This window comes from Megalobrama amblycephala, linkage group LG1 (assembly GCF_018812025.1).
Source record: "Megalobrama amblycephala isolate DHTTF-2021 linkage group LG1, ASM1881202v1, whole genome shotgun sequence".
NCBI classification, from domain to species: domain Eukaryota; kingdom Metazoa; phylum Chordata; class Actinopteri; order Cypriniformes; family Xenocyprididae; genus Megalobrama; species Megalobrama amblycephala.
This window is the reverse complement of record NC_063044.1, coordinates 2,320,642-2,333,251: the sequence shown is the minus strand read 5'-3', so window position 1 is coordinate 2,333,251 and position 12,610 is coordinate 2,320,642. Positions and strand designations below refer to the sequence as shown.

At 36.2% G+C, this 12,610-nt stretch overlaps 1 protein-coding gene and 1 long non-coding RNA gene across 3 annotated transcripts in view; one reads left to right on the top strand and one right to left on the bottom strand.

The window, feature by feature from the left end:
• Positions 1–7,288, top strand: part of LOC125250026 — a 49,638-nt gene extending 42,350 nt beyond the window's left edge. Inside the window, exons 6-7 of the long non-coding RNA XR_007180714.1 lie at positions 3,661–3,800; positions 6,363–7,288. This is a non-coding gene — a long non-coding RNA (uncharacterized LOC125250026). The remainder of the gene's footprint in view (positions 1–3,660; positions 3,801–6,362) is intronic.
• ntn1b (netrin 1b) overlaps positions 2,539–12,610 on the bottom strand; it is a 70,038-nt gene continuing 59,966 nt past the window's right edge. For both annotated transcript variants that reach the window (XM_048162183.1, XM_048162250.1), the window contains exon 7: positions 2,539–3,979. In XM_048162183.1, the coding sequence (XP_048018140.1) occupies positions 3,657–3,979 (323 nt within the window). In that variant the 3' untranslated portion in view covers positions 2,539–3,656. The remainder of the gene's footprint in view (positions 3,980–12,610) is intronic.

Genomic DNA, 12,610 nt, shown 5'->3' with positions numbered 1-12,610 from the left:
TATATATATATATGTGTGTGTGTGTGTGTGTGTGTGTGTGTGTGTGTGTGTGAGTGATCTATTATTTTATTATTATAAGTTATATAATATATATATATATATATATATATATATATTAGTAATACACACATATATTGTTGTTATATAATTATATAATAATAGTAGTAGTAGTAATTTGTAGAAACATATATATATATATATATATATATATATATATATATATATATATATTATATATATATATGTATGTGTGTGTGTGAGTGATCTATTATTTTATTATTATAAGTTATATATATATATATATATATATATATATATATATATATATATATATATATATTTCAATATAAAAATATGAACCATAATAATTATTATATAATTGTATTTATAACTATTTTCATCCATATGAACAATGTTGGTGTGTATAAGGTGCAAAAGCATTTATAAATATATACAAAAAATTACCTGCATCTTAGAATTGATTTTGCTACTATTTATGGTCAGTTTTTTATCATTGTGCAATTTAATACAATTTAATATAATTATAAGTACACAGTTTGCAGAATTTTAAAAACAAAAACCATGGTTTTCTTAGTTGTCCTAATATCCTCCAAAAAAAAAAAAAAAAACACACACACACACACAACAAAAGTTAGATAATATATAAAAGATCATATTTGGGACCAAAAATAAACACACAGCCATGTGAGTTCATGTATCATTAAATATGTTCATTTATGAGAATCATAATATATTAGTATGCATTACGGGACAATACACAGCTTTTGCAAAGTACACAGTAAAACATCATATACAGGAGGACCATGAACATTGTAAATGTCTTCATCAAAAAAAAAAATGTTCAGAGTCATTTTCCAAAATGTCTGGAAAACTGGTCAAAGTCTACTTGTGAGGTCAGGGTGTCTCCAAAGAACTAGACCATCTGTGAGTTTAATAAACCATAGTCACTGACTTTCAGTTCGTAATCACTGTCAGAGATTCAGAGCTGGACAGTGACTGAATGTAAAAGTGTGTGTGTGTGTGTGTGTGTGTGTGTGTGTGTGCACGCACATTTTCATGTCACATAGACATAGTACAACCCTCTCTCTACACTATCAACTAATGTAAACAAAGAAAATCTAAAATTCTTTTTTTTATTTTCAGAATGTTCATGGCATAAAAAACGGTTAATTGCATGTGAATATAATCTACTAAATATTGTACAAAAAACTATACAACTATACAAAAAAAACAGTAGAGCATATCACCTTAGTATAGTACCAGAGCAAAGAAAGGTACCAAGTAAGTGATAACACAGAAAATTATTTGTTTCCCTTAATAATAAGAGCCATTTTATCAGATTTATTTTGGTAGGACGTAACCTTACGTTTGCATACACCGGTCAGCATAGCCATGAAGACCATTCAGGCTTGTGGTCATTGTTTTCTTATATTCTTTATCACTAAACCTTAGCAATGATGTCTCAAATTTAGTATCTAGAACATTAAAATTTCATCAAACTCTCTGATATCTCTTAATGATGAGAAATCTACTTTTGAGGAATTTCGTGATTATTGCATGATCAATATGTGGGAAATCTTAGATTTATTCTGTATAATATAATAGGATTCTGCTTATAATTGTGAACTTGTTGCTCATAATGAAAAATACGCTTTTTTTTTTCTTTTTCAAATCAAAAATCATAAAGTGGTTAAAAAATAATACTCTATTTGTATAACTAAACACATACTACAACTAGTTATGGAACAGAAGGTAGACTTCACACTTTAAAGATCACCACAGTTATCAAAGTATCAAAGGCCAAAAGTATTAGCATAGCTTTTGGCACCAAATAATCATGATGATGTCATGCAATTTTGAACCAATCACAATTCTTCTGAACAGCAACAGTGAGGTATTGTCAACAGATTTTCTATCTGAGAGGAAGGAATGTAAAGGATGTTATATCTAATTTAATGTGGGGCCCAAAAGTCTGAGGGCGCTGATGAAAGCCATTTTATTTTGCACTTATTTTATTCTATTTTTCCTTGGAAGAGGTGTAATGGGATTGCGACATCTTCCCAACGAGTCAAATGTGCACCACAGGTCAAATAATTGTATTTTGTCATTTAAATGTGATGTGATCTGCAAAAATCCATCACTTTTCCCTATCACAGGTATTCGAGCCCTTTCCAAATCAGTTTTTACTTCTTTCATAGCTTGTCTGTAACAAAAGTTATGGTTATCTGAAGTCGACTGATCGCTCTGATTTTCAGGAACGGAATTTTGAGAAAAACAGGTTTAAATAACTGTCACCCCCTTTTTTCGCATAGACATGAAAATGCACTATCCAAACATAAATGGTTGTGATTCAAGAATGCTTTAGAATATAGACCTAAGGTCTTATTTTAAAGAAGACACTTGTCAGATTATTGTAAAAGTGAAATAAATTAGGAAAGTGAAATAAAAAAACATTATAGAAGTTTACATTTATGAAAATGTAAAAATATAATTGTTTATATTTTATAATAATATATTACAAAACATGTTTTACTCTTAAACTGCAAGAATTTTTTTTAGGTTGATATATTTAAAAAATGAGCTTTCAGTAAGATTTAGTTTGGGTGCAATGCCAAACTTTTTCACTAGATGACACCCAAGCTCCATTACTGACCATTTAAGGGTGCCTCCATTTATTTGAGTGATCTGAACCATATTTTCATACATTTTATTAAGCAGACATCCTATTCAGAAGTAGTATGTGCAGTATTTGATTTGAATTCAACCTCTAATAAACACATAATTAGAACATGTGTGTTCATTATAGCTCTGCCTTCTCGCAATAACGTTGTATTAGAAAAAAAAATCTTTGCGTGCTGTAGTTTATACAGGACTGGTGGCAAATTTGCATTAATACACCTTCATTCTACATGTTATGTGGTTTATTTTGATAGGTGAACTGTCTTTGTAGTGTTATGAGAGGGAAAGCTATGGCCGATTTTTTAGCCTTGCCACTATAAATCGCTATTTTTCTGCAACAGGCGAATTCTGCCAAGATATTTTCAGAGATGATAAACAAGATGTTATAGAATAATAATTTAATGAAAACCCAATTTTGACAAAAAAAACAAAAAAAAACATTCAACCTATTTTTTGACTTTACTGAAAACGTTCCATCGCAACATCCGACGGTTTTCCCAGATCGCATCACAAATTCTTCTTTGTTTTACATTTAAATCCAGATAATCAATGTGGCCTCAGACTTTTGGACCCCACTTTCACTTCTGAAGTGAAACGCTCATGTAGATAAATTGACTCAGTAGCTTGTTTCTTTTTTTTATCATTTGTGGAAAAAGACAGAAATCATAAAGAGACACCAGAAAGGATCACACATAAACGACTTTACATATATGTATACTTAATAGTAGGTGCAAATTCTGCAAAATTGAAGATATGAAAAAATAAAATCTTGATGGGAACCCAAAAAAAAAAAAAACAAAAAAAACGCTAAACGACAGAAGGCAAAACTGCACAAGTGGTTGTCCTTCACCACAGTTCTGATCAATCCTCAATCAACCTGCTCCGACTTGTAGGTGCTCGGGTCATTATTTTGTCTTTCCTTCTCTCCTGTTCTTCAATCTCTCTGTGTTTCCCCTCTAGCACTTGCCCCTCTTGTCACGCTGCTGGAATTTCCGAAGCCGACGGGCCCACAGGTCCTTCCACGGGATGAGCAGGCTGCCCTTGTCCGCCACCACGCCGCTCTGACCGCGAGAGTCGTCGTCGTCTGAGCCCATGAGCAGGTACTTCCTTCCGGGTTTAATTTTGTGGCACTTGCAGGCCACGTCTTTAGCGCGGACCCACAGGAGCTGGTCTCCTCTGCGAATGCGGTGTCCGCCCTGCTTATAGACGGATATGATGTTGATAGTGAACTTCCACCATTCGCCCGCTTTGTCTCCTTTTAGTACGTGAACCTGGACAGCTGCGGAGAGAAACAATCAGATTAATAAAAGATCAGGGGACTGCAAAATGAACACGCATTCAATTTAGATTTGAAATACTATTATTGTTTAGACCCCAAAATATGTCACATCATATTTTATATCCGTCGTTCTATCCATCCATCCATCCATTGTTCTATCCATCCATCCATAAATCATCCATCCATCGTTCTATCCATCCATCCATCGTTCTATCATCCATCCATCCATCCATCCATCCATCCATTGTTCTGTCCATCCATCCATCCAAACATTCTGTCCATCCATCCATCGTTCTATCCATCCATCCATCATCCATCTATCATTGTTCTATCCATCCATCCATTGTTCTATCCATCCATCATCCATTCATCGTCCTATCCATCCATCCATCATCCATCTATCATCGTTCTATCCATCCATCCATCCATCCATCATCCATCTATCATCGTTCTATCCATCCATCCATCCATCCATCGTTCTATCCATCCATCCACCCATCGTTCTACCATCCATCTATCATTTTATCCATCCATCCATCATTCTATCCATCCATCCATTCATCCATCCATCGTTCTATCCATCCATCCATCCAGACATACTGTCCATCCATCCATCGTCCATCTATCATCATTCTATCATCCATCCATCGTTCTATCCATCCATCCATCCATCCATCATCCATCCATCATCCATCCATTGTTCTATCCATCCATCCATCCATCCATCCATCCATCCATCATTCTATCCATCATTCATCCATCCATCCATCCATCATTCTATCCATCCATCCATCCATCATCCATCCATCACCCATCGTTCTATCAATCCATCCATCCATCCATCCATCATTCTATCTATCCTACTTGTCTGTCTATCTATTGTTCTATCAATCTATCTTTCTATATATCTTATCCTACTTGTCTGTCTATCATTCTCTCTCTATCGCACCATCCATTCATCCAAAATTTGTTTGAGATATAACAAAATAGGACAGTATAATGCAACTGTATCATTAATAGTTTGATCTTTTTTTATATACACAGAGAAATAATAAAAGGAACACGTACACACCAAAAGTCATAATACATTATATGTAGATATATATTTACATCATTTATATATGTTTATTAAATAATATATAATATTATTTTTATATTATTTTTGTTTTTATTATTATTATTATTATTAACAAATGATGGTTGGTATAATTAAATATATGAATTTTGAATATTCCAGAAATAGTTTTCTTTTTTTAAGATAAGCAGTTTTGGGACTATGTTGAGTCATTATTTATCTGGGTCCTGAAGCAGAACCAGTTGAGAAGCACTGCTCTACTTTACAGCCACAGTTACCATAGTATCATTTGGTAAAACCACAGTATATATGTGTTTGACCACAATGGAAGTTGCCATAGAAACACTTTCCTTCCATCTCCTGATACTGATAAAACGGAAAAGATGGAGACCTGCCCATTCCGTTCTCTTCATTATCTTTTGTGTGAAACGCTTAGCTTTTATGTGACTTTAAGACAGGGGTGGGGAGCTCATTTCACCATGTTGTGTTTCTGAAGAGATCTCAACTGTGCTCAGATTTGCCAAGAGAGCAAGGTCAGAGGTTTTGAATATAAATTCAAACATTTTTATACTATAAATTTTCTAAAATTATATATTTAAGATTTTTAATTTAATTTAATTTAAATTAGATAATTAAAAAAACATTTGATAAAAATAAAAAATAAAAGTAAACTTTTTTTGAATGTTTTAGGATTTTGAACAATTCTATTTTAACTTTATCTTGTTTTTAATTGTTCAAAATCTTAAAACATTAAAAGTATTGATTTAGCATAATAATTTTAGTTTAACTAAAAACAAATAATTATAAGTTTGAACTTTTTTCAGAAAAATCCTTCAAAATCCTAAAAAGTTAATTTACAGGTTTAAATGAAAATATATATATATATATATATTTTTAATGTGGTCTCAGTCTTTTGGACACAGTTTGCTAGGTATCCGCAGCTATGGAGCAAACAGTTCTGCATCAGATGTTAACATCCAGCCCATGTGGTAACCGCTAACAAACCCAGTCGGCAGAAATCCCCTCGGGTCATGCATTTTAACTATCATCAGACTCGCAGATTGCGAGCTAATCTGTACTTGACGTGAAGTGGTTTCACACGGGGAGGACGCCCAGAGGGGGAAAATACCCCGATTACGCATTTAGCATGGACCCGGTGTGTAACGGGGAGGCATCGCAGCGCCGCCCTGAAACACTCACACACACCCTGCGGCCAGTAACCCGTGAACCAGTGGCACATCATGTTTAAGAAATATGCCATTACAGCATTGTGTGAAAATGACACAGGAAGTGCTCTTTCTTTCCTAGGGCTCTTTCTTTGCGCTCTTGAATGTGAACACTCTCTTTAGAGAGGGAGGCAAGGATCGCCCCGATTGCTGAATGGAATGTCCCAATTGAGCAGCGGGGGGGAGGCTGCGAGCAAATTGCACCCAATTTTAGAGAACGCACTCCCACAGCCCCGCCATTCATCGCCTGTGTTTCTCTGGGCCAGAGCCCGCTTCGCCATCCAAATAACAAGAGATAAAAAGAAAAGAAGGGTGTGCAGAGGGTAGCACGTCTGAGAGAGGAGGGGGGCCACTGTTTATCATCCCAACCACAGAGAAGGTGCCAGAAGAATCGCGGATGTGTTTCGACCTCATGAGCTATCTGAGCCCGGCCGGCGGTGCCCGGTCCAAGAGCAGCGTGAGAATCCTGCTCCGGGTCTCGCTCTTGACCCGCTCTCGTTTCTTCACAGCGGGAGACGGCAGCGAGCCGAAACCTGACTCAAAATGTGTTCTTGAGCTTATTTAAGAAGGTTGAAAACAATTGTTTTGACTCATTAGTGGTGTTTGCTAAATTGTGTTCGTACGTATTAAACTTCGGCATACAGCTTGTCCTGTGTATTTTTGTTTTGTTTTTTCTGATCAAATTGGCTGCAAAGTTCCATTTCGAAAGACAGAACTCAATATACCATTGACTTAATTGACTCTTTTTACTTGATCCCAAAAGTAACCACTTAGAAACCATTCAAAACACCTTAGCAACCATATAGCAACATCCTCACAACCATTTAGAAGGTTAGCAACCACATAGTATTGTCCTTGTGATCACCTAGAATCAGTGTTGGGAAAAGTTACTTTTAAAAGTAATCCGTTATAATATCGTGTTACTCCCTAAAAAGTAACTCATTTAGTATGGTTTAATTGGATCATATATATCATATATACATTTGAGTAATTTAATATATATAATTATTGCAGGTTTATGTAATTTCACTGTTTTTATTGATTTTGAGGAATACTGAATCTGTTTAAACGCTCACGGTTAGTCTAGAACTACAGTAACCATCATGTTCACACAGTGCACACAACACTTATAATTTCTCTCAACATGTCAGTCAATAAATGGAAAAATAAAGTAACTCATGTTACTTATTTGAAAAAGTAACTCTGATATTTTGTTGTAAATTTAAAAGTAATCCATTACTAGTTACTTGAAAAAAGTAATTCTTATTCTGATTACTTAACTCAAGTTACTTGTAATGCATTACCCCCAACCTTGCCTAGAACACCTTAGCAACCACAGAACAACATCCAGGCAACAACACAGAATGCATTAGCAACCACAAAGCATCATCCTGACAACCATCTAGAATACCTTAGCAACCTCATGGCAACATCTTGTCAACCACCTAAGACACTTTAACAACCACATACTGTAGCAACATCCTGGCAACTGCACAGAATAGCAACCACAGAACACTGTGTATATTGTATAACATTTGAACAAACATAAGGAGAACCAATCTAAAGGCTTTGTGCTGAAAATATATTAAAAGTGATGTCATCACTGTTTATTTTACACATACTGCATAAAGTCAGCTTATATTGAGAGTGTGTTACTATAATATATCAAATCTTTCCCTCTCTCTGCACGACGCTTTAATGCTGTGTGATCACTGGCACTGGTTTCATCACACCCTGCCAAACTGGCACATTTCCTGTCTGAATCCAGTACTGAGCCTCAGATACGCCATGCGGGTGGCAAACGCTTTCCAGATTTGTCCAGGTAATAAGAAAGACTATTTTCTTCAGCAAATGAAAGATTTTTGTTAGTAGGTTAACTTTGTTTCTGCCCATGATGCAGTTACAGAGAGAACATAAGAAAGAGAAAGGAGATCTCTTTAGTAGATCTCCTTTAGAATTTCAGACAATGATATCAACAGTATCTCTGAGTGAAAAGTATTAATTCTATATAAAAACTAGAGCTGCACGATTAATAACTAAAAGATTATCTTGATTCAAACACCCACACAATCTCATTCCTAAATGACAAAGATTATTATTTCCATGTTACACATATTCATAATATCACAGAAGAACTGGGATAAAAGTTTATAGTTCGGATATAAACACTGATGTCTACGGAAGCGATCAAAATAGAGCAAATCACCTTTTGATTTATAAATGATGTATAAATTACATTATTACACCAGTAGGTGGCGTCATAATGACCGTTAAAAAATGTATTTGTCATTGAATCATTCAAAGAGATTCATTAAAAAAACGCTGATTCATCTAGTAAATGAAACAAATTCATTCAGATTCATTAAATAGGCTGCAGCAATTAACATTTTATCAGAACCTCTAGTAAATTACATCAATTTATCCAGAAACATCCAGCTCTAATATATAAAAAAAGAGAGAAACAAAAAGTTTTATGATATTTATTGCTCAAAAGTTGCTCTTTCCGAGTTCGTAGGAGTTCGTACGAGTTCATTTAAGTCTCATTTAATTTTCATCAATGTTTAAAAATGTTTAATTTAATATACATCATCTAAATCAGGGGTACTCAACAGGCGGCCCGCGGGCCGCATCCGGCCCGTCAGCATTAAATTTGTGGCCCGCATCATGCTACATATAAATGTATTTTTATTATAATTTGCGTTCAAAATTAGCGTGAATATTACTTCGTTTTTTTACACGTACACTAGGGTAGGCGTGCAGTGCGCTTGACGCTGTAATCATCAGCAGAGAACGCATATAGTGAACGCGCGCAGCGCAGTTTTTCTAACCGCAAAGAACAATGTAAACTGAAGGCACTTTGCACGCGCGCATTGAATAGTTTTTGCACTAATTTACTTTGTCCACAAGGTGTCAGCACTGAAACGGGCTGTTGTTTCAGTCTGAAAAGAAACGGAGAAGACAGAACAAGAGTAACAACAAACACAATAGCCGACCGTGTTGAAGAGCGCTCGTTTGAGGGGATTAAAAGATACCAGCAACTCTAATTTTAAACAAGTACAAAGACATTTTATTGTAACTATTTGAGCGAAAAAGACTAGACAAGCATGAATCTCTCTAGTGCGCATGTGTCGAGCACTTGTGTTCGTGAACGCCATCAAAGGCTCGAGACTGTGCGCGCAAGTAAAAACAAAGTAACCTTATTTTTCCATGATGAAATTCAGTTGACATTCCTCAAACTTTGCAAGTTGTCGAGCAGCATGAAAAACAAACCTTTTATTCTTAATGTCAATGTGTTATAAACAGAAAGCAAGCAGCGCTCCCATTACAGATCTGTCCTCACATCATTGAGCTCACGGAGAATATCTGATTTATCATGTTTACAACATTGGTTATAGTTAAATAATTCATGAGATTGTGATTGAACATTAAAAAAAAGAAAGAAAAAAAAAGATTTTTGGATTCTGACCAAATTAAAAGGTAGGTAGCCTAATAATAATACGAATGATAAAACATTTATTCTCTGAGTATAAATAGGTGCTATAAAAAGTGTTAAAAAGGTGCAATGGAGTATAAAAAGACTATAAAAATTGCAATGTTTTTGTCTTACGGACAAACTCTCATCAGCCAGTGAACAACAGCCATACCTTAAATTTCTTGTGAAAACAATGCAGACATTTCAAATGAACAAGGATTTCGTTTCATCAGTTCTTGTTTTTCTTTATGCATTTGTACATTAAGAATACAGCAAGACAAGCTATTAGTCCCTTTTTTAAATGCCATTTATCATGTTCAGTGACACTTTAAAAAGGACACCATACTATTAAGACTTAGCTAGATAATAAACTGCACTTTTAGCAAATAAACAGTAAAACTACAAATATTGTCTTAAGTAGGCCTAAATAAAAGTCTTACGATCAAAGTTATAATTTGTGGCCCTTCGCATTTCATTTGGTTAAAATGCGGCCCTCTTGGCCTCTGAACTTGAGTACCCCTGATCTAAATCTTCAATGTCAGCTCAAACATTTCTCATCACAATATTCTAAAGTGTCCTGTGAACTCAATAAAATGTTCAAAACCTTTCATTTCTCAGCATGAATTATTGTAATGATTTCTATTTGTGGGTAGTTGACATGAAATGTTTTCACCTCCTGTGGTTTGACATGCCATAGTCCATCTAACATTACTTTAAACCACATTTTGTTAATTATTTTATAATAATTATGCATATTGAGCTCATATTAACTGATTGACTACATGGAATATTTGTATTCAAAAAATAGTAAAAAATTGTCACACTGTGGGACAATAGAAATGTAACAAAGACAAAAAGTTGATTAAAGTTGACATGAAGTTGTAATAGTTGTTTCTTCCCTATTTTGACGTATATCTGACTGAAACAGCTTCTCGAACTAGAAAAAATGTAGGGTGGTACGTTTTTTTGTCGATGGGGAATTAACTGGATGGGTGTGGTTTGCTATTGCTGTGATGTCATGTGAGTGACCGGTTGCCCCGCCCACACGCCAGTAAACACATCATCAGAGAAGGGATGTTGCTGCAAGAGGGTACAGGGAGTTATTCTGATTTCAAGATTATGAGGACATATGAATATAAAAATTAAGATGTGCACGGATAAATAATTTATAATAAACACTTTTATATCATGGTTACTTAAAGAATAATGAAAATAAATTCTACATTTTTCCTGATACATTTAATATATAATTTCAAATCTAAATCTTAATGTTAGATTAAAACTGTTGACCTTACTAGATTCTTTAAAAATGTGTTTACCACGTGGCATAAAATCCTGATATATCTTGGTGATAATATGGAATAATTGGCTATACATACATACCACAAGCCAAGGGGCACAAGATGAGAATATGTTTAAGTGTCTACAGGGCCTGTTTAATCTGGCAAGTTAAACCCTCTTTTGCATGAGGCCACACGGCACAGGCCAGCGAGACAATCCATCTCCAAAGCTCCATGAGATCGGCTGAATGGGATGAGACCACTTTTATTCTCTTTCATGACAATGCGAAGAGAAAGAGAGAAAGAAAAGAGTTAGAAGGTGAGGGATTTCTCTCCTGATTGAGAGTGGGAGAGAAATGAATTTAAAAAGAGGAAGAGGCCCATAGATTTGCCAGGTGTCCCGCTGGTTTTCTGTCTACGGCCAGTGTGCTGGAACACGACCCGCACGCGGTACACAAGCCGGGCTCTAATCTAATTAGTGCGCCTGATTACCACACTGAAGCTCCTGCGAGCTCCCCGCTGGGACGCCCTACGCCCAGCCGCTTACGCCGGGGCACTGACTGCTGCCTCCGCCGTGTGTGTGTGGCAATGCTAAGCAGCTCCATAGACACACTGACACGCACACACACGGTTCTTTGATTCATTGTCATTCTCCCCCCACCCAAGAGTAGGAGAATGCGACCCTTTCGGACCGCTGTCTCCGTGGCGACGCCGAACAAAAGCGGATCAACAGGGAGTATTTCTTTCTTTCTCGCCTCTCTGTCTGTCTCATCCGCCAGCGCTGGACAGATTTAAAACTTCACCAAGGCCAGGACTGAAACGCAGAGCTGGATGCAACAGCACTAACCAGTAGTGTAAATGTCCTGTGAGTTCTGGACAATTTGTGCCTCTTTGATACAAGCGTTCACTGCAATTTCACTGAGACTATGTCATTGCACAAGGGTGCAGAGCGCTGGTCTGTCATATGTTATATGAACAGAGGTTAAAATTTGTCTTGAAAAACCTTTGTCCAACATCTGATTTTAGGAAATAGGGTGTTGCAGGGATGACGTCAAAACCCAGTAGACTAATCCGCCGCTTTACAAATCAGTCTTCTGGGTTTTGAAGTCACACCACACTATTGTCAAAGTAAAATAAAATAAAGTCGTATAGTCTTTTGCCATTGTTTTCACAGGTCATAAAGGCCTAGAATTCATCTCACAGTAATTAATAATAGAATAAATAGAAATGAATTGTTGTTATTTGATTAACATTAATGACAGGTTTATTAGGCTGCTGTCACTTTAAAGGTTGGAACACACCAAGCCGACGGTCGGCCGTCGGCAGTTTTTCTTCGTCGGCCGACTAAGTTTTCTCAGTGTGTTCCGCACCGTCGGCTGAAGTTGGTCCTCGTCGGCCTTTTTTCGGCCGATTTGAAATGTTGAATCGGCGTTGGAGCTCGTCGGGCCATCTGATGATTCTGATTGGCTGCTCAGCTACTGCCACCTGCTGTTTCGGAAAGACATTTCATCTCACGCAGGCGCAGAACTGACGTGCTGCTTGGCTGTCGGCTGTTTAGCGTCGGTTTGGTGTGGCAGG